We start from the raw sequence: 20248 nt of genomic DNA, 5'->3' as shown, positions 1-20248 counted from the left end.
AACTAGTTAATTACGAAAACTTTTAATGGACTCGTGTTTATGCTGGTTCAGGCTCTGGCTATTCATGATACTGAGGCATTTCCATTTTGGGGGGGAAAGTCATGCATTTAACTTTGGTGGCAGTGTGCTCCTGTGACAAAGCCAGTCTCACAACTCAGTATCAAGAGTAGTCTCAAATGTCTGAGCATGTAAATAAGAAGTGTCTTCTAGGGGCCCCTGGGTGGCTCAATCGGTTATGTGTCCGACTGCTGCTCAGGTCATGATCTCACGTGGGTTTGTGGGTTTGGGCCCCCGTGTCGGGCTCTGTGCTGACAGCCAGCTCAGAGCCTGGAGCCTGTTTCAGACTCTGTATCTCCCTCTCTCTCTGACCCTCCCCTGCTCATGCCGTCTCTCTCTCAGAAATAAATAAAACATTAAAAAAAAAAAAAAAAAGAAGTGTCTTCTAGGTGAATCACTGACTTTCAGAATTAAAGGAGCTATAGTTAGTGACTGTGCCTCCCGCATTGCTCTACTCAGAGGTGACCAGAAGTGTCTTATTTCAAGATGATTTTACATCACTGAACCTTAAACTTGACATGCTTCCATGGAAATGCATCTCCACAGGTGCTTGTTGAGTGCCTGCGCTGGGCTGGAAACTGATTTTTCTGAGACATCGTCTTGTTCTGTCAGCCGTATCACTGATAGTTTTCTGCATATGACATCACAATGGTGGCATAAAATATTAGGGGAGGATCAGCTCTGCTTTGGTCTGCTCATGCCCTAGTGAGACAGTCTTTAATGATACAAGGGAGACTTTAGAACTATTGCATGGAATAAAAATAATTATATACCATTGACTCATTATGTGCAAAGCATTTCCTTGTTTGGATTTTGGGATATGTATAAGCCTCAGTATTCTCTCCCCTGTCTTTCTGTAACTCTGTCTCTTGGTCTTTGTCTCCTTAAGAGTCATAACTTAGTCATTTATGAAGCTGCAAAGTGACACTCTCTTGGTCAGAGTTATCTCAGGTCTTCATGGTGTTTCCTGAATCATAAATTGCATCTCCCGCTTGAAATATCGGATGTCTGCCTCACTAGAGTAGAACTTCATGAATTCAAGTCATTGTGTGTGTAAGTGCATGTGCATGTTATGTTCAGAGTATTTCCTCTCCCTTCTGGATATCTTTGAATATATATTCAGATTTCTATATATAAGTATAGAAGTTTTGTATTTTGTAGACCTAAAATTCTACACAAATGTAAAGTTGTATTATTTTTATTCCTAGTTCTTTTTAAACACACCTATGGGTAGCTAATTTTTTTTAAGAAACTACATGTTGTACATATTCCATTTGTAACATTCACATGTGGCTATTTTAATGTTATATGCTGCAAACCCTGTCATACTTAACACACATGTACAAGTTGTACATCATGGTAGTGAAACAGCTCAGGGGATACTCGAGGCATATTTAGGCATATGCCTAAGATTAATCTTAGGCAGTCTTTTGCTATAAATATTTAAGCTGTTATAGGATCAAGTCTTTCACTAAAATAAAGAGGAAAAAATATACAACCTTCAAAAATGGTGATCTAAACTGCTTGCTAAAGCCTTAATATTTCTAGATTTGTGGGGAATTCTGGCTTTTAGTTGCGTGACTGTCGTTTCCAAATCACATGCATGTAATGTCTTAGCAAACTTACTGTGCGATGAAAGCTGATTCCTCTGAGCCATTGAGTGAATAGATGAATGAATGAACAAAATGAAAATTTTTAAATCTCTCATAGCAAGCAATTTGGGCATCATGACCAAGTATAATTTTCACTTTAAGAATAATTACACTATTTATTTTTGCTTTGGTCTTTATTCTATTTACATTGATATAAAAATGGTTTATATTTTGTTAGATTCATATTCACTATCATCTTTGTGAAAAAAGAAAGTAAAAATCATTTTAACACTGTATACATTGGACTCTATCACACACAGTAAGAAATTAATTTGGATGGAAGAATGACTGAAACACTAAAAATTCTTAATAACCTTAAAGCATAAAGACACTAAGCTAGACAGGGAATCTTTGTAGCTCTTTGCAATTCTGAGATGTTTCTAATTTTTGTTATTTCTGGAGATGTTAGCTATGCTGGAGAAAGAAGGAGATACACTTGTGTGTCTCTGTGTGTGTATCCTTATGTGTGTGTTGGGGAAGATTTAGAAGAAATCAATATATGGTATAATTCTTTACAATATATGGCTAGATTCAAGATGAATTAGATGGAACAGACACTGCATTTAAAAAAAATTTTTTAAAGTTTTATTTGTTTTTGAAAGAGAGATAGAGATGCATGAGCAGGGGAGGGTCAGAGAGAGAGGGAGACACAGAATCTGAAGACAGCCTTCAGGCTCTGAGCTAGCTGTCAGCACAAAGCCTGATGGGAAGCTCAGACCCATGAACTGTGAGATCATGACCTGAGCTGAAGTTGGATGCTTAACTGACTGAGCCACCCAGACACTGCATTTTAATAACCTTTGCCTACCCGTGTTCCTTGCTGCTACTGAAGTAGATTATACGTTTTTCACAAAATCACTACAACCACAACCACTTTGGGTCAAGACTAAGCTAGGCACTTTTTTGCCTATTTTGCCTCTAAACAGTACAACATGCCAGTGAGATGTGAAGCTTTGGCAGGCTAAATTACAGACTCACAGAGCTATCAAAAGCAGAGATGAGATTTGACTCCAGGTCTCTGTAACACTATACCCCTGTGCTTTTCTCTGTAAATGCTTCTTATTCTAAGGGTTAGAATGAAGGGAAAGTATCAAGAGAAACTCAGTGCTTCAAGTGCTTCAACTTGAAGTGCTTCCAAACTTCAAGGTTTGGAAGTTGTTTCTGAACTACTAGATGCCTTGATACAAATTGCTGCTCTTTTTAAATTTCAATTAATTAATCAATTAATGTTTATTTATTTATTTGGTGTGTGAGAGAGAGCAAGTGCGAGCAGGGGAGAGGCAGAGAGGAAGAGAGAGGAAGAGACAATTCCAAGCAGGCTCTGCACTCCCAGTGCAGAACCCCATGAGGGACTCAATCCCATGGACCATGAGATCATGGACCCAAGCAGAAGCCAAGAGTTGGACACTTAACCAACTAAGTCACCCAGGTGCCCCTGCTGTTCTATTTTTTAAAAATTAATTAATTTAAATTTATTTAAATTCCAGTTAATTAATATATGATGTAATTATAATATTAGTTTCAGGTGTACAATTTAGTGATTCAACACTTCCATACAACACCAGTGTTCATCACAACAAGTACACTCTTTAATCCCCATCACCAGTTTAACCCACCCTTCCACCCACCTCTCTCTGGTAACCATCAGTTTGTTCTCTATAGTTAAGAGGCTGTTTCTTGCCTTGCCTCTCTCTTTTTTCCCCTATGATCATTTATTTTGCTTCTTAAGTTCCACATATGAGTGAAATCATATGGCATTTGTTATTTTCTCTGACTGACTTATTTTACTTAGCATAATACTCTCTAGCTTCATCTAAGTCATTGGAAATAGCAAGATTTCATTTTTTATGGCTGAGTAATATTCCACTCAATATATACCACTTCTATGCATTCATCAGTTGATAGACATTTGGACTCTGTCCATAATTTGACTATTATAGAAAATGCTGCTATAAACATCAGAGCACATGTATCCCTTTGAATTAGTATTTTTGTATTCTTTGGGTAAATATCTAGTAGTGCAATTGCTGGATAGTAAGCTAGTTCGATTTTTAACTTTTTTGAGGAGCCTCCATATTGTTTTCCATGGTGGCTGCACCAGTTTGCATTTCCACCAACAGTGCACGAGGGTTCCTTTTCCTCCTAATCCTCACGAAAACCTGTTGTTTCTTGTGTTGTGTTGATTTTAGCCATTTTGGCAGGTGTGAGGTGATATCTCATTGGAGTTTTGATTTGCATTTTCCTGATGATGAGTGATGTTGAGCATCTTTTAATGTGTCTGTTGGCCATCTGTATGTCTTCTTTGGAAAAATGTCTGTTCATGTCTTCTGCTCATTTTTAATTGGATTTTTTTTCAGGGGTCTTGAATTATAGTTCTTTATGTATTTTGGATACTAACCCTTTATCAAATATGTCATTGCAAATATCTTCTCCCATCCCGTAAGTCACCTTTTAGTTTTGCAGAAGCTTTTTATTTTGATGACATCCCAATAGTTTGTTTCTGCTTTTGTTTCCCTTGCCTCAGGAGACATATTTAGTAAGAAGTTGCTACAGCTGATGTCAAGAGTTTACTGCCTATCTTCTCTTCTAGGATTTTAATGGTTTCCTGTCTCACATTAGGTCTTTAATCCACTTGGAATTTTTGGGGTGTATGTTATAAAAAAGTGGTCCAGTTCTCATTCTTTTTGTTGTTGTCCAGTTTATTGAAAAGACTGCCTTTTTTTCCATTGGATAATCTTTCCTGCTTTGTCAAAGATTGATTGACCATATAGTTACGGGTTCATTTCTGGCTTTTCTATTCTTTTCCATTTATCTATGTATCTATTTTTGTGCCAATACCATACTGTCTTGATCACTACAGCTTTGTAATATAACTTGAAGTCCAGAAGTGTGATGCCTCCAGCTTTGCTTTTCTTTTTTCAAGGCACACTGCTATTCTTATTAGCTTAGCAACAGGCATGACTCAGGCAGAACTGGAGTAGCTGGATCTTCATCCCAGTATACCCTCCCTTAGATAATTCAGCAATTAGTATCCATTTGGAGACTGCCCAAAATGCTAAGGAAGAATAATGGATCAAGCGGATAGAAACCTAGATTCTGGGTACTGCTGTGTGCTGAATTGTCTTGTACAAATCATGAACCTCCAGCTCCTTCATTAGTAAAATGGAGATGATATTGATCTGCCTAGTCTGTCTCTCACGGATGTATTAGGCAGGTCATATGTAAAATGTCAGTTCTTGACAGTCATGAAGAATAGTGTTTTAAAAAAAGAATGCAAGCATCCATTCATTCAACGAGTATTTACCAAGTAGGTATTATGCATTTGGTATTGTTAAAAGTAGAGGTCTAGGGATAGATGAAATCCCTATCCTCATTAAATTGTTATTTTATTGTGAGTTTTAGCCAGTTGATGAATTATAGCATAGGCTTTAAGGATTGAGATAAGAAAGAACAGAAAAATTGAATCAAATCTCAGGGGAGGTTGACATGGCAGTAAGTGATAGCAGGCACTTGCAAGGGAAAGGAGGAGAAAGGATGCGGGAAAAGGAAAGACCCTGAGTAGAGATTATGTGGTAAAATCCAAGGGCATGTTTTGTGGGGGTGAATATTTTTTAAAAAGACTAAGAGAGAGGGAGAGAGTTTCATGTGGCTCTCAAGTCAGTCAGCTAATCTGTGGGAATATGAATCAGGAAGCTGAGAGGGAAAAAAATGCGAACTCCAGTCTGAATGGCCAAATTTTGGAAGACAAAAGAATGTGCCCTGGGAAAGTCCACACCACTTAAAAAGATTTGCCTTCAAGTATTTTGCCAAAGTGGTATCTGGAGGAGAACCTTGGATATACCCAAAATGCCAGAGACTACTGTAAACAGGGAACTGGGGTACAGAATGAAGACTCTGTCTGGAATCTGATGGACTAGGAACCCAGCCTGGGAAGACATGGAATGCATGAGACCTATGTCAAGAAATCATGAGGAGCATGTTTTAAAAGTACAGGCTTGTAGGCTCTTCTACAAGATGAAGCTCTTACGTGTCCAGAGACTGAGATTCAAGCACACGTTTATGGCTCAAACAGGAACTTTTTGCTAAACAGAAATGCAACGGGTGGCTTGCCCAAGATGCCACAAAAAGTAGCAGAGTCCAGCTGTGACCAAGAATTGGTGATCCCTTGATACTCTGATAAACTGAAAAAGGAAGATCTAAATTTTGATTCTGGACCATAAAGTTTATGTTTCTTACTGCAAAGATTATTTCACCTCTTGCTTAGATGAAACAACTATGCTTCAGGAAGACCCAAGTAGATTCTTTGGGTTAATTGGGGAAATTGGCTGAATTTTAGGAAACTGTTAAAACCACTATATTGTTTTTTTCCTCATGCCATACATGCGCAATTAACAATTGAGAAGAAATTACATAATAAAATATTTGTGCTTCAACCACGTGCCAAAAACTGCAATTGTGCCTAGCTTGGGAGCTACGAAGTGCACATTTCTTTAGAAAATTTTTTTACTGTTTATTTATTTTTGAGAGAGACAGACATACAGACAGACAGAGTGCAAGCAGGGGAGGGGCAGAGAGAGAGGGAGACACAGACTCTGAAGCAGACTCCAGACTCTGAGCTGTCAGCACAGAACCTGACGTAGGACTCAAACTCATAAACTGCGAGATCATGACCTGAGTGGAAGTCAGATGCTTAACCAACTGAACCACTCAGGTTCCCCTGCAGTGCACATTTCTATACATGCAGAGCAGAAGAGTGAATAGAGACAGAGAAACAACTGAGAAAAATCTTTCAGAATAAAGTAAATCTTAAGATGTGTCTTCCCCCCCACCCCCTTCTTCATTTTGCTTCCACAGGGGCTGGACTATGTGATCTTGTTATTTGTCATCCACATTTAAGTATGGAAAGAGGCATACCATTTCTGGTATGTTACCAATTATGACAGGGCAGGCTGGGGTCAACCTGGCTCATCTTTGTGTGTTCTGTAAAGACTGTACTGATGCCACCTCATCCCCATCCACGATATTCATCATGCTCTGTGTTCCCATTGTACTCTGTAGATATCTCTGATATAATGTGTACCATATTGCACTTGAGTTATTTGTACCATGTTGGTCTCTCCCATTGAGCTGTGAATTTTCTAAAGGTAAGAGCTGTATCTTCATTATCTTTGCCCAGCATCTTTCTTCTATAGCCAAAGGCCTGGCACGAAGAAGGTACTCAGTAAATGTCTGATGAGGGAGAATGAATGAATGATAAATTTGAAGGGAGAAAGATGACAAGACTGTTGGAGAAGCCATTCCCAGTAGAAGGAAAAGGAATCACGTGTATAATAGCTTAGAGTTGCTAAGGATGATTATGACCAGAGTGTTATAAATAAACCAGCCTTCATGGAAGGGGCTGTTATACAGAGGAATTCCAGTAAATGAGGGCTGGAGGAGAAGCCAGATTTGGTGGAATCTTTAGATTGCCCAAGACTATTATTGGTGGCCCCTCTTAGGAGAGGAATTGCGTGGAAAAACATGGCTGCTGTTTTGTTGTCTCTTAATGGAATAGATTGGATGCTAGGCTTGCGTTTGAATTTGGAGGAATGTGTTTGGTAAGCATTAAAATTTGAATGATAAAAAGAGAACAGCTTCTCAAAGAATTTTGATACTTCTGCTTCCAGCTGAAACCAGGAAATTCAGAGGCAACAAAAATGAAAACAAGGAAAACATTATTGGAAATTTTGAACCTAGAAAAGGTTTGGTTTGAGTTTTGAAGGAAAGTCTGACTTGGTTAACTGCCCCCAAGTACTACTGTTGTGATTTGCTGGCTTTTTATTTGTTTATTATATTTTGCTTATGTAAGGTTATCATATCATGTTCTAAGTCTTAGGGGTGGGTCCCCAAATTTGGCAGCTTAAACAAGGCTTCTACATTGTCTGCAATGCTGAAGAAGCCACATTACCCAGAATAGGCTTTTGCTTTAGTAGGTGTGGGCCACTTTGCCTCAAGTCAGCAGTTCTACTTGGGAAAGGCTTGCAAAATATTCTCCGAAGAGTTTTTTCTGTTACTTGCATAGAATGGTAATACTTTAATTAAAGCAACATGTATACATAATTTAATAAGTGATTGCCAGAACTGATTTCCTCTAATAAAAATAATCATAAACATTTTTTTGGTGATCACTTAGGGAATTGTGGATTGCCTAAGCCTCAATCTCTAAACATTTTGGTCTGTTGGACCCCAATTTCCAAGAATCTATGGAAGTTCAGACTTCTATTGGAAGTCTGTCCAAAATGGGCAGGTCAAGCCCCAGGCATTTCTTGTGGGTGTGGAATGAAGTTTTGCACACTAAACTTCCATCTCTTCTTCTTAAAAGAGTAAAGTTTCAGACCTTTATTTTCCCCTAAGAAGAGAGCTTTCTCTTGGAGGTCTACATTCTTACGGTCTTAACTGAGTTCTTTGGTAGCTGGTGACCTCCCCTCTTCTGTATTTAAAGGACCCTCTTGAATATCCACTTATTTTATCTATACATGTTCCTTTAAGTTCTTACCTAAAGAGTTTTTCTCCATGTGACAAAGCTGCTTACTTTAAATGCTCATTACTACTCACTGTTTATGCTGAAATAATGCATTATTTGAGTTGCAGTTTGCAAATAATGATCAAAGAGTGCCTTCCTCTTAATTAAATCATTGGTTAACTTGATGAGCCTTTTCAGGGGTCAAATGAATTAATTCTATAAAAATCACTCGTATTGACTTCCATTCAGCAGAATCATTTCAAAATTTACTATAATGTTTCCTTCCTATACACATTAAAATTCTTTATAACTAAAGAAAGTATTAAAATGAATATGCCATTTATATTATACTTTTGATAACTGTAAGATATGACCCATGCTTAGGTGAACAGATAAATCACAAAGTGTTAGGGGAAACTAACTTGATTAAATTAAGAAGAAGGACCTACACTATTAATAAGTAAGCAAGCAAATTATGGACAACTTGACTCTCCCAATATTTCTTTCAACTTTAATATAAAGTTGCATATGTGTTTAACACAATTTTTGTTCTCTTTCCTAGAGAGGCACCTCCTCTACGGACGGCCTGCCGTGCTTTATCGGACTCGCTATGATATTTTATATCACACTGACTTCGAAAGTGGTTATAGCGAAATATTCTTAATGCCACTCTGGACATCATACACCATTTCTAAACAGGTCATTGGAAAAATTGGGGTTATATTCTTCATGCGATTATATTCTTTGCATCAATATAATGATTGCTTGCTTAACAGAGTTTTGTCTTAGAAAGGATTTTAATTTTTCTTGAAGAAAGAAATCTTACATCGAATCTATTGCTAAGCATTTTTTTAATGTTTATTTTTGAAGGAGGGAGAGAGACAGAGTCTGAGTGGGGGAGGGGCAGAGAGAGAGGGAGACACAGAGTCTGAAGCAGGCTCCAGGCCTTGAGCTGTCAGCACAGAGCCAAATGTGGGGCTCAAACTCATGAGCCACGAGATCATAACCTGAGCCAAAGTTGGACACTTACCCGACTGAGTCACCCAGGTGTCCCGCAAAGTATTTTCAACTAGACTTTATTCAATGTTCTAATAACTTCATAGGAATCTGTTAAATTATCACCATATCAAAGAGAGTATACTAATGCTTTTTGCTTTTCCTGTTTGCCATTGCCTGACAGTTGCAGAAGCCACCAAGATTTGACTGTTTTAATAGTTTATTTTTTTAGAGCAGCTTTAAGTTCACAGCAAAATTGAATGAAGATAGAGAGTCCTCATATACCCATGGCCCCACACAGGCACAGCCTCCCTGACTATCAGCATCCTGTTTTTTAATAAAGATTTTATGTTGGGGTTTCAGTTTGGGTTCAGTTTTGGTGAAGATGAGATAGGTAAGTTTATAAGCTTGGTAGTTGAGGTATGTTTTTAATTTCTGATTACAAAGGAATACTTCTGCTGCAAACACAGCTTCTTGTTCACCTGTACATTGTACATGTACATATGCCCTGTACATGTACATGTGCCATGTACATGTGTATGCTGTCTCTCTTTATATAGAGACAAAATATATATATATTTTTTTCCTTAGGCTATTATTTTTTAAAGCTGTCTTCCATGGACTTTTGCTTTATATATTATGGCTTTACTTAAGACTTTGATAAAAGAGTTCTGCCACTAAAAAAAAATAAGAGTTTGTATNTGCTTCTGGCTATTTGTCACAGAGCAACTTGGCTTCAGTATTTCCTTGTTGGTTTGGCTTGGTCTTTGTGATGGCATTGCTGACTATCTCTCTGACTCAACATGCAGGCTGAGGTCTCTGGCATCCCCGAGCACCTGACCAACTGCGTCCGGCCTGATGTCCGGGTGTCTCCGAGTTTCAGTCAGAGTTGTTTGGCCTACAAAAATGATAAACAGATGTCCTATGGATTCCTCTTCCCTCCCTGTAAGTTTTAGAATATCAGGATCTGACCATTCTAGAGGGATATTATTTGGTGGAATCTGGCCTGTTAGGATTTCAGTGGTCTTCTTCAAGAGGAGCACTCAAGAGATTGAAGAATTGAACTTCTATGGGATCCTTCCAAAATTGGTCAGAAAAGAGACCACTTTTCACAGATCTTGTTCTCCAGGGGAATTCTGAAGTGCAAGGGAATATATAGTGTGCCCCTCATATCACTAATGGGAATCTGATAGTAAAATGGTATATCATTAAGAGAGTAATGTTTTAAATACTAGAGAGGTGATCTCTTAAGAATATGGGAGTCCCTTAAATTATATCTCATTACCTTGATGACATTTGTTAAAGTCCAAAACCTATATACATAATACTTAGGAGACCCAAGACTGGGCTGGAAGAAAAAGCATTGTAAAAATTTGGGGGAGAGAGCTGTTGGTGAAGAAAAGAGATTGAGTGGGAGGGGAATTAGGAAATACTGTATGAAGTAGGGAATGAGTAGAAATAAAAGTGTAGATCCATTCACCATTCACTTCAAACTGTTCAGACCATTTTAGTAGGCTGCTCTTTTATTGATGTTGATTTGGGGAAGTAACGAATACTGTTTGTTTGCCTATCGTTTAGATCTGAGCTCTTCACCGGAAGCTAAATATGATGCATTCCTTGTAACCAATATGGTTCCAATGTATCCTGCTTTCAAACGTAAGTCTGATATTTACCTAGTAAACTAGTACTTATGAAAAGAAATGTTTCTAAATTTACCACTTTCCTTTTCTACCCCTATATTAAGTTTGATAATAATATCTTTCATGTGTTTAGCTCTTATAATTGTTGAAGAACTTTCATGTACATTCTCTACCATTAATCCAAAATATGAATCTGTGAGGGAGGTTGGTGGGTTGTTTGTTCCTTGTTTATAATTAAAAAATTAAAGTCACAAGAAATGACCCCATTCATGAATGATAGAAACTGAACCAAACCCAGTTTGTGTTTTGCTTCTAAACTGGTGTTCCTTCTCTTTCAATGCTCATTATATTGGTGGTTAAGAAGGATCCTTTTTTTTTGTTTTGGAGGCCACTTGATGTTTAACAATGCTTATATTTATGTATTGAATGTTAAAGTAAAAGCCACCAGCACTTTTCTCCTTTAGGGTGGATGATATGTTCTGAATGTTGACCTTGAAACCCAGGGAGAACTTTAAAGGATCTTCTGAATCATCAGAGTATTAAGTTCAGGTGGCCTTAGGCCTTTGCAAATTATTTTAGTTTCTTTTAACACCGATAATGTCTTTGTACATGACAGAAATATTTGTGGATGATAGCGATGCTGTGAATGACATTGGCATAGGGAGCCCTGGTCCAAAAACTGACTTCCCTGGAGTCTGACCACTAGCTATATAATCATAGAAATGCCATTTAACCTCTCATTTACAAAATTGTGAGATTTTATTGCATGTCATCTATGGCTTATATGGATATGACTTAATTGCCTGATGGCCAGAATAATCCATTTTCTATTTCTGATAACAAATAATTCACTCATTTGCCCATCAATCCATCCAACCACCCAAAGATAGAGAAAGCATTCTGAGATAATTTTTACCTCCTTTTACAGTGAGGAGACTTGCATTCTTATAGGAAAGGGAAGTATCCCTACCTTCTTCCACTTGGCAAAGGACCATTGACTGTGTTCCAGGACTCTTGGGCTGAAATGAAGTCTCAGAATCAGAATGCCTGATTGTAGAGTGTCCTCTACAGGGGCAAGCCTCCCGAACTTGACATCAGTGAAATGGCCAACATGGTTTAGAGGGAAAAAAATGCTTATGTGATGTCCTAGTTAGTAAGTGAAGGTTTATCCAAAGGCAGAATACATTGCTTAAGAGTGAAAAATTGAAGTATGCTTTTAAAAGGCAGTTCCCTAGTTTTTTCTTAGGCCCAATTGAGAAATATTTCAGAAACCCACATAGATAGATTTGTGATAATATTACATGGAGTGCATCTTCATTTAATGTTCACAAATCAGGGTTTCCTGGATTTCTTTATTATTTACTGCTGCTTTTTTGACCAAGCAGCAATACAGGAAACACACGGTACCACCCTGCGGCTGGCATGGTAAAAGGCCTTTCACAGAGGGCTCGCTGTTCTTCCCTGGGCTGGTTTTCTCACATGCCACATTTCTGTGGGTTTGGCCTTTTGACTGTTCTCATTGTTATTTCTCTCCCTTTCTGCCTTTCCAATTTTTACACTTCAGATTTGAACTTCTCTCCCACTGTCCTCCTTTCTCTCTTGCAAATAATTGTCTACGGTATTTTGGCTCCGGTGGGCTGCTCTTTCTCTTTCATAGTAGAGTATCAGAAGGTCTAAAGAACTATAGAAGCACTATGAAAAAAACAGCCAAGTACCGTTTCATAGGGAAAGATAAGAAGTGATAATAGCCTGAGCCTCACAGTCTTCATGTAGAGCAGAGTAGTTCCTTGAAACCTAACATTTCAGAACCAACTCACTATTTGCATTTCCTGTCCACTTCTGCCATTCCCTTCTTTTGCTTTTCATTTCTCCCCACTCTTTTCGCTTCCATTCCTCTGCTTGATGACAATATTAACTGGACCTAGTGTGGCCAAGGAAGTCCCCTCCAGAGGTGACCTTGAAATGAGAAATGAGAGATGGAGGAGAAGCCAGACATGCACCATCAGGGAGTTTTCCTGGCGAAAGGAAGAGCAAATGCAAAAGCTTAATCTGAAACAAGTTTGCCAAATGAGAAGACAGGAAGAAAGTCATGTACCAGAGGGGGAAGTAGGAAACACAGTCATGCAGGTAGGCAGGGGCCGTGGTGCAGAGTTGGGATTTTATTCTAATGGCAGTGATACATCATCTGGAATGTTAGAAACAGGAAGTTGGGAAGAGTGAGATACATTCTGAGTATGGTGTAAAATGATCCGACTGGCTATTATATAGTGGGCTGCAGGGAAGAACGAGGTTCTCACTGGGAGCCTGGGAAGTAGTCTTTTGTGGTAGTTTTTTGCTGAGAGGATAGTAATTGAGACCAGGATGGATGCAGTGACAATAGTTGTTGAGAAGTGGTTCAGATTTGGATGACAGGGGAGTATTTCAGAGGTAGCATTGACAGGGCTTGTTCACATGCATAGGAAAAGAAGGAGCCAAGTCAGGAATGACTCCTAGGATTTGGACCTCAACATGTGAGCGAGTGCCATTACCTGATGGAGAAGCAGGGAGTTAGAGCAGGATTCGGAATGAAGACCAAGAATTCTGTTTAGATCATTTTTTGCTAGGTATGATTATTACGTATTCAAGTGGACCATGAAATGGGTGGTTGGATAACAAGTCTGGAGCTCCTTGGAAGGGTTAGGGCTAGAGACATAAACTTGGGAACAAGTATATCTATGCGATCCTGAAGGAAGAAAAAGTAGATTAAGGCCTTTCTTCAGTTTCTCACAAACACTGTCCTTCCTCTTGTGACCACATGATTTCCCGCGCCTGTTCTGTTTCCATCTCTTTGCCTAGAAAACACGCACTGAGCCTTTAGATCTCGGCTCAGTAACCAACTTCATTGAGGAACGCTTCCCTGGCTTATTGGGCTGGAGATACCAGTGTCTCCATGCCTTTCTCTCTGCCGATTCATAAATGACGCACACATAGCTGGCACTTCAGGATGAATTCTTTTCAAGAATAGCAGCAGCTCTACTGTCCCTTGGCTTATGACATTTGGCTCATCCCAGAGAGAATTTGACCAAAGCTAGGAGTTTTGATCATGAAGAATGGATATATTTTTCCCCCCACAGGAGTCTGGAATTATTTCCAGAGGGTATTGGTGAAGAAATATGCTTCAGAAAGAAACGGAGTTAATGTGATAAGTGGACCAATTTTTGACTATGACTATGATGGCTTACATGACACACAGGACAAAATCAAACAGTAAGTTTGTCTTTTCCACTCAGTGTGTTTTTAACTTCTAACATCTCATTCAAGGCTCTTTTTCCAATATTCATGTACTAGAGAAGAGCTGATGGCCCTAAAGGCCTTTGCTCTTTGAATCTCCTTGTGATTTCTTCAGTGCTTTTGGACGATGATTAAATGTTGTATTGGTGGTTGGAATGGAATGGAGTTTTGAGGTAAATAAATGTACTTTTCCATTCCATGAGAGAAAAGTATCAAAATAGTATTTTTATGTGTCATTTATTCTTTATCAACTCATCAGTGGAAAAATGATAATTTTTACTCATCCCCATTATTTGAGGAGACTTTTGGAATCTCTTAGATTTCTGGGTCAGTATATCTTAATACAAAATTCCATGTAGACTTTGGTAAAATATAGTTGTTTCTACCCTTCTCCATGATGCTATCATGCTATTGGGGAGATTTTAAAAAAAAAAAAAAAGGAATACTTGCTCAGAAGGAGCTAACAGTTTAGTGGAGAAGGCAAGAAGATACAAATATGACAACTTTATAAGAAGTCATTTAATTTTATACATGCATAAAACAGAGGGGCACACATTATGAGAAGGTTTCATTGTGATTTACAGATAATTATGAACAATTTTTTCCATCTACGTAATTAATAAAATATTTTAAATCGTAATTTGAGTGTTTTTAAAACGATTAAAATTAAGATAATAGAGAACCAGGTAAGGAATTGTGAGTTCCTGTACTTCAGTTTACTGGAAAAGATTTTTTTTTAATCTCTATAATCATCACTAGCTCATTAGTCCTTAGTATTTCCTTGAGTAAATGAGTTTTCTGTACCAAGCCCAGCATCTCATTGGAGTTTGAAAGGGCTTATTATTGCCCTACCTTCAGTGTCTCCTGCCTCAGGTCTCCTTTATGCAGTTTTATGCAAATTCTCTCCCTGAAACATGGATCTCATATGACTCTCTCCGCCACAGAACCCTTCAATAAGGCATTACTACCTAAACAATAATGCCCAAATTCCCACAATGTGGCCCTCAGAACCTCCAAATTATGGCTTGAATTGACTCTTGCAGCCTCACACTTCTACAATCTTGATCCATTCATCATGTCCAGCCTCTGAGCCTTCGTTCAAGCTGTTTTCGTTGCTGGAATATTGTTTTCACTCTGCCAAGTTAAGAGAAAGGGGATTCCAGGCAATAAAAACATTGTATTCAAAATATGGGAGTGGACCCCTATGACCCAGCAATAGCACTGCTAGGAATTTACCCGAGGGATACAGGAGTGCTGATGCATAGGGGCACATGTACCCCCAATGTTCATAGCAGAACTCTCAACATAGCCAAAACATGGAAAGAGCCTAAGTGTCCACCAACTGATGAATGGATCAAGAAGATGTGGTTCATCTACACAATGGAATACTACATGGCGATGAGAAAGAATGAAATCTGGCCATGTGTAGCAACATGGATGGAACTAGAGGGTGTTATGCTGAGCGAAATAAGTCAGGCAGAGAAGGACAGATACCATATGTTTGCACGTATAGGTGGATTAGGAGGAACTTAATGGAGGACCATAGAGGAGAAGAAGGGGAAAATAGTTGGGGAGAGGGAGGGAGGCAAACCATGAGAGACTCTTGAATGCTGAGAACAAACTGAGGACTGATGGGGGTAGGAGAGAGGGAAAGGGGGTTGATGGACATGGAGGAGGGCACTCGTTGGGATGAGCACTGGGTGTTTCATGGAAACCAACTTGGCAATAAACTATTTAAGAAAAAAAAGAATATAATTAATAACATAAAAGCAGAAAAAAATTCCTGTATAAAGTAAATTAGGATAAATTTCTAAAACATAAGAACATTTTTCTACACAGCCACAATAAAAGTAGAATATTTAACAAAATTAAAAAAAAAAAACAAAATATGGGAGTGGACCACTTCCTTAGAAGTGAAAAATGATCAATGGGAATTAATTTTAGTGACTTAAGCAATATTCATTGGTCACCATTTAAAAAGCAAGCTGCTACATCTGTTGTAATTTTATTTTTCCTTCCCCTTCCAGGTATGTGGAGGGCAGCTCCATTCCTGTGCCGACTCACTACTACAGCATCTTCACCAGCTGCCTGGACTTCACCCAGCCTGCCGACAAATGCGCCGGCCCCCTCTCCGTCTCCTCGTTCATTCTCCCTCACAGACCGGACAATGAGGAAAGCTGCAATGTGAGCTCAAAGACAAGAGTCTTTTAACATGATTCATCTTTGCTTCTTAATTTATAGTCCCACCGTTAAACTCTTATACACTTATTATAAGGCATTTGGACTATACAGTATAACCAAGTGGAAAGAAGAAAAGACCTTCTTTGCTTATCACTTCAGAACTTTGTGTTCAAATGGCCTTTTATTTTTCAGTGTAAGGGTGGGGGGGGCAAAGAGGTGTGCATTTATTGTGATTCAAATTACGTGTTTGATTTTGTCAAACGGTAAAATGCCCAAATATTTTTGGTTTTGCAAAAGACATATATATTTAGTAAAGGTGGGATAAGAATAGCAACATCTTGGTAATTGTTGGAACTAGGTAAGAATTCACAGGGGCCCATTATATTATTTTCTCTACTTTTGTGGATGTTTGAAAATTTCTATAATAACTTTTATAAGGACACATATACATGGGAATATATACTTTATAAATCAGATTTTTCATTTGCTACTAGTTATGAGGGCAGTTGTTAACAGGTCACCCCATTCCCAAATAGCACAGATGACACTTAATACCCTTATTCATAAGTGGAGTCAGGAGGCATCCTGAGAAAGGGCCTGGCAGGGCGCTGGGGCCATGCAGTGTGCTCCTGGGCCCGTACTCCTCTCCTGCCTCCACTCAGGGACAAGTCACATCACTTCCCCAGATCTCTTTGATGTGACAGAAAGGCCGTGCTCCAAGATTGATTGTGGAAGGAACCATCTCTATGATTTTGCTTGATAGAATAGAAAGAGCAGGGGTATAATCTACAGAAGAGGATCTTAGACAACACGCACTGCTCAGTTCCTAAATTGTGTCAGGTACTGTGAGAGAGGCAAGGTCATGGCGGGCTTTTGTTTTGCACGAATCTTCTAAATTATTTATGTGTATTTATTTATTTATTTTTTAATATTTTTATTTATTTCTAGGAGAGAGAGAGAGAGATAGCGTGAGCAGGGGAGGGTCAGAGAGAGAGGGAGACACAGACTCTGAAACAGGCTCCAGGCTCTGAGCTGGCAGTCAGCACAGAGCCCGACGCGGGGCTCGAACCCATGAACCACGAGATCATGACCTAAGCGAAAGTTGGACGCTTAACCGACTAAGCCACCCAGGCGCCCCACTAAATTATTTATGTTTAAAGTGTTTCCTTCTCTTCTTCCCTTGGTGCACATGAACTTTTATTTGAGTGCTATTAGTTTTTCATCTCACACCAGAGTCTCTCCTAGCAAATACTTTTGTGGATTGCCAGCTAGAATCGGGCAGAAGATATTTTCTTCCTGTGTTGCAGAGCCAGCATTTCCTAATGACTAGTGGCAGGCTAGATTTTCGCATGTGAGAACCAGAAGAAAATGCCCTTCAAATGAAATTGGCAAACTACTTCCCAAGGAAAGAACTACCAAAGACAGATTTCTTATAATCCCAGCTGACCACTATTTAAATTAGGAAAAACCTTTTTACCCCTTTGTCTGTACATTCAAATGACTGCATTTACAAAAGGAAAAATTAGACCACTGAAAAATCAAATAAAGAGTTGAATATGAAAATCTTCCCAAAATACAGCTTCGTGCTTACTCTGAGGGGGTCCTGATCCATTTGAAGACCTCCTACTTCGTTAATTATATGGTCACACTGAGGATTGGTCAGTACCGTTGTGGGCAGAGTTATATTTAGGTCTGTCTTTTTCTGTGAATCGCAGAGACCTTGGTTAGCTTGGGTTAGGAGGGTGCGGCATGGAGGGTTAAAATCCTTACTACCCTAGCCTGCAAAGCAATTTCTTCCTATTTCTTCATTTTGCCTGGGATGGCCAGGCATCAGTTTCCTGAACCAACCCCCTCGTGGTACAGATTTAGCACTGGCAAAAGCTGCTGTAGCTCCCTGTCCAGGTCTGTGTGGGTTGGAGCTTTCCGAGAAAACCCGTTGCAGGTTCTTGGGCTTCGGTGGGGAGTTCACAGAGAACACCAGTGGTGGATGAGCTGGGCGAGGGTATTCCTGAACATACTCAGCCCCGGGACACGCGGTCACCCTTCAACTTGTGGAACAGTGCTTGAGAGCCATTGTAGCCCCGGGGGCATTTGGGAATGAATGTCTTGGCAAAGACATCTGCTTCATGTCTACTAGTGAAGGTAGGCACTTCCCCCCAGAATTCCCAGAGCTCTCAGATCTCCTGCTTTCCCTCAACTTCCCACAAAAGTGAAAGAAGATAGTTTTAAAATATAAAGGGTTACTTCTGAAGTACCTTTTCATTTCAATAGAGACACAAATAAATTGTTTCGTGTGGGACATCTGGATGTCTTTCATCCGGAATTTGTGCCGATGAGGCAGGCTTGGCAAGTAGCTAAGGCAGAAAGAGATGTCCTTCCTTTTCTCCATGATGTTTCCTTACTTTATCTCTCGTTCCCCTTCTTCCTTTCTCTTCTTCTCCTGCTTTCCACAGAGCTGCTAAAGTAAGCAGGGTTTTCCTTGTGAACCAATGAAGAAAGCCTAGAGAGGTCAAGTGGGTTGCCAAGGTCTCCTAGTCAGGAAGTGGTAAAGCCACAATTCCAACCCAGGCCTGTTGGGCCCCCAAATGCCAGGTGTGTCTACTGAGCTGCTTTCAGTTGAACTCATTATTCACATATCAATTCACTGCAGTTTAACAGATGACGTATTTGATACTGCGGGTTCTTCTGAAAGACCAGGAATGCACACACAGAACTCCGTGCATTGAGCATAAGCTTTTCGCTTTCCTTAGGAGACAGAAGAGTCTTCCAAATCACTCATGCTCTGTGCTCAACATTGCAGTTTGACAGCAGTGGGAGAAGAAAGTAATTACTGAATTCTCCAGGGCCTTGGTTTTTGTAATTTTGATTTATGTTCTGGAAACCTATTGAGTCAAATGCCCTTTCACACCACACGTCTCATTTATTGGGTACAGCTAATTGCTGTTGAAAATGTTTACAGCCAAGGACAGGTATTTGTGGCTTGTTACCAAAGGAATGTGGCAGAGTGGCCTGGGAGGCCAGGAAGGAATAAAAGACACTGGCTCTGGGTGCAGGATTGTGGAGGGGTCACTTGTGGACTTGAACCAAACTGACCATCTGGAGAACCTCCTCCGGAAAATTCTGACTCTGACTGCATTGTTTCCATTGCAGAGCTCAGAGGATGAGTCGAAATGGGTAGAAGACCTCATAAAGATGCACACAGCTCGGGTGCGGGACATCGAACATCTCACCAGCTTGGATTTCTTCCGAAAGACCAGCCGCAGCTATCCAGAAATTCTGACGCTAAAGACATACCTGCATACATACGAGAGTGAGATTTAATGATCTGGCCGTTTGCGGTGCAGTCTTATCAACTGGTGTATATTTTTATATTGTTTTTGTATTTATTAATTTGAAACCAGGACATTAAAAAAATGTTAGTATTTTAATCCTGTACCAAATCTGACATATTACGCCTGAATGACTCCATTGTTTTCTCTAATGCTTGATTTAGGTAGTCTTGTGTTCCGAGTAGAGCTTGTAATAAATACTGCAGCTTGCATTTTTAGTGGAAGCTTCTAAATGGTGCTGCAAATTTGATATTTGCATTGAGGAAATATTGATTTTCCAGTGCACAGTTGCCACATTTAGTCCTGTACTGTATTGAAATACTGATTTTGTAAAGTTGCATTCATTTACTGTTAATTATGACAGACATATTTAAGCCTTTTAGACCAATCTTAAATATAATAAATCACACATTCAGTTTTTTCTTTTCTGGTTTTATTTGGCCTTCATTTCATTATAAATTAGAGTGTTTGCTTCTGATATATTCATGCATGGAAAGTATACATTTTCTGTATTGGGCCTTCTTCCTTGTTGAATATAATTCACATAGCCAAAGGAACATCCATGATACTCAGCCGTAGTGGCCTGGATGAGACAGTTTAGGTACACATCTCTGGGAAATC

General features: G+C 39.3%; 1 protein-coding gene across 4 annotated transcripts in view; it reads left to right on the top strand.

Moving 5' to 3' along the window:
* Window positions 1–20047, top strand: part of ENPP2 (ectonucleotide pyrophosphatase/phosphodiesterase 2) — a 76926-nt gene extending 56879 nt beyond the window's left edge. For 2 of the 4 annotated variants that reach the window (XM_077778917.1, XM_077778916.1), the window contains exons 20-26: window positions 7376–7450; window positions 8774–8910; window positions 10017–10152; window positions 10786–10863; window positions 13961–14093; window positions 16145–16301; window positions 19449–20047. In XM_077778917.1, the coding sequence (XP_077635043.1) occupies window positions 7376–7450; window positions 8774–8910; window positions 10017–10152; window positions 10786–10863; window positions 13961–14093; window positions 16145–16301; window positions 19449–19619 (887 nt within the window). In that variant the 3' untranslated portion in view covers window positions 19620–20047. The remainder of the gene's footprint in view (window positions 1–7375; window positions 7451–8773; window positions 8911–10016; window positions 10153–10785; window positions 10864–13960; window positions 14094–16144; window positions 16302–19448) is intronic. The other 2 variants (XM_077778919.1, XM_077778918.1) reach the window with 1 other exon arrangement.
* Window positions 20048–20248: the final 201 nt, after the last annotated feature.

This window comes from Crocuta crocuta, unplaced genomic scaffold, assembly GCF_008692635.1.
Source record: "Crocuta crocuta isolate KB4526 unplaced genomic scaffold, BGI_CrCroc_1.0 scaffold448, whole genome shotgun sequence".
Taxonomy (NCBI): Eukaryota; Metazoa; Chordata; class Mammalia; order Carnivora; family Hyaenidae; genus Crocuta; species Crocuta crocuta.
Note: the sequence above shows the minus strand (reverse complement) of the source record. Positions and strands in the feature narration are given on the sequence as shown.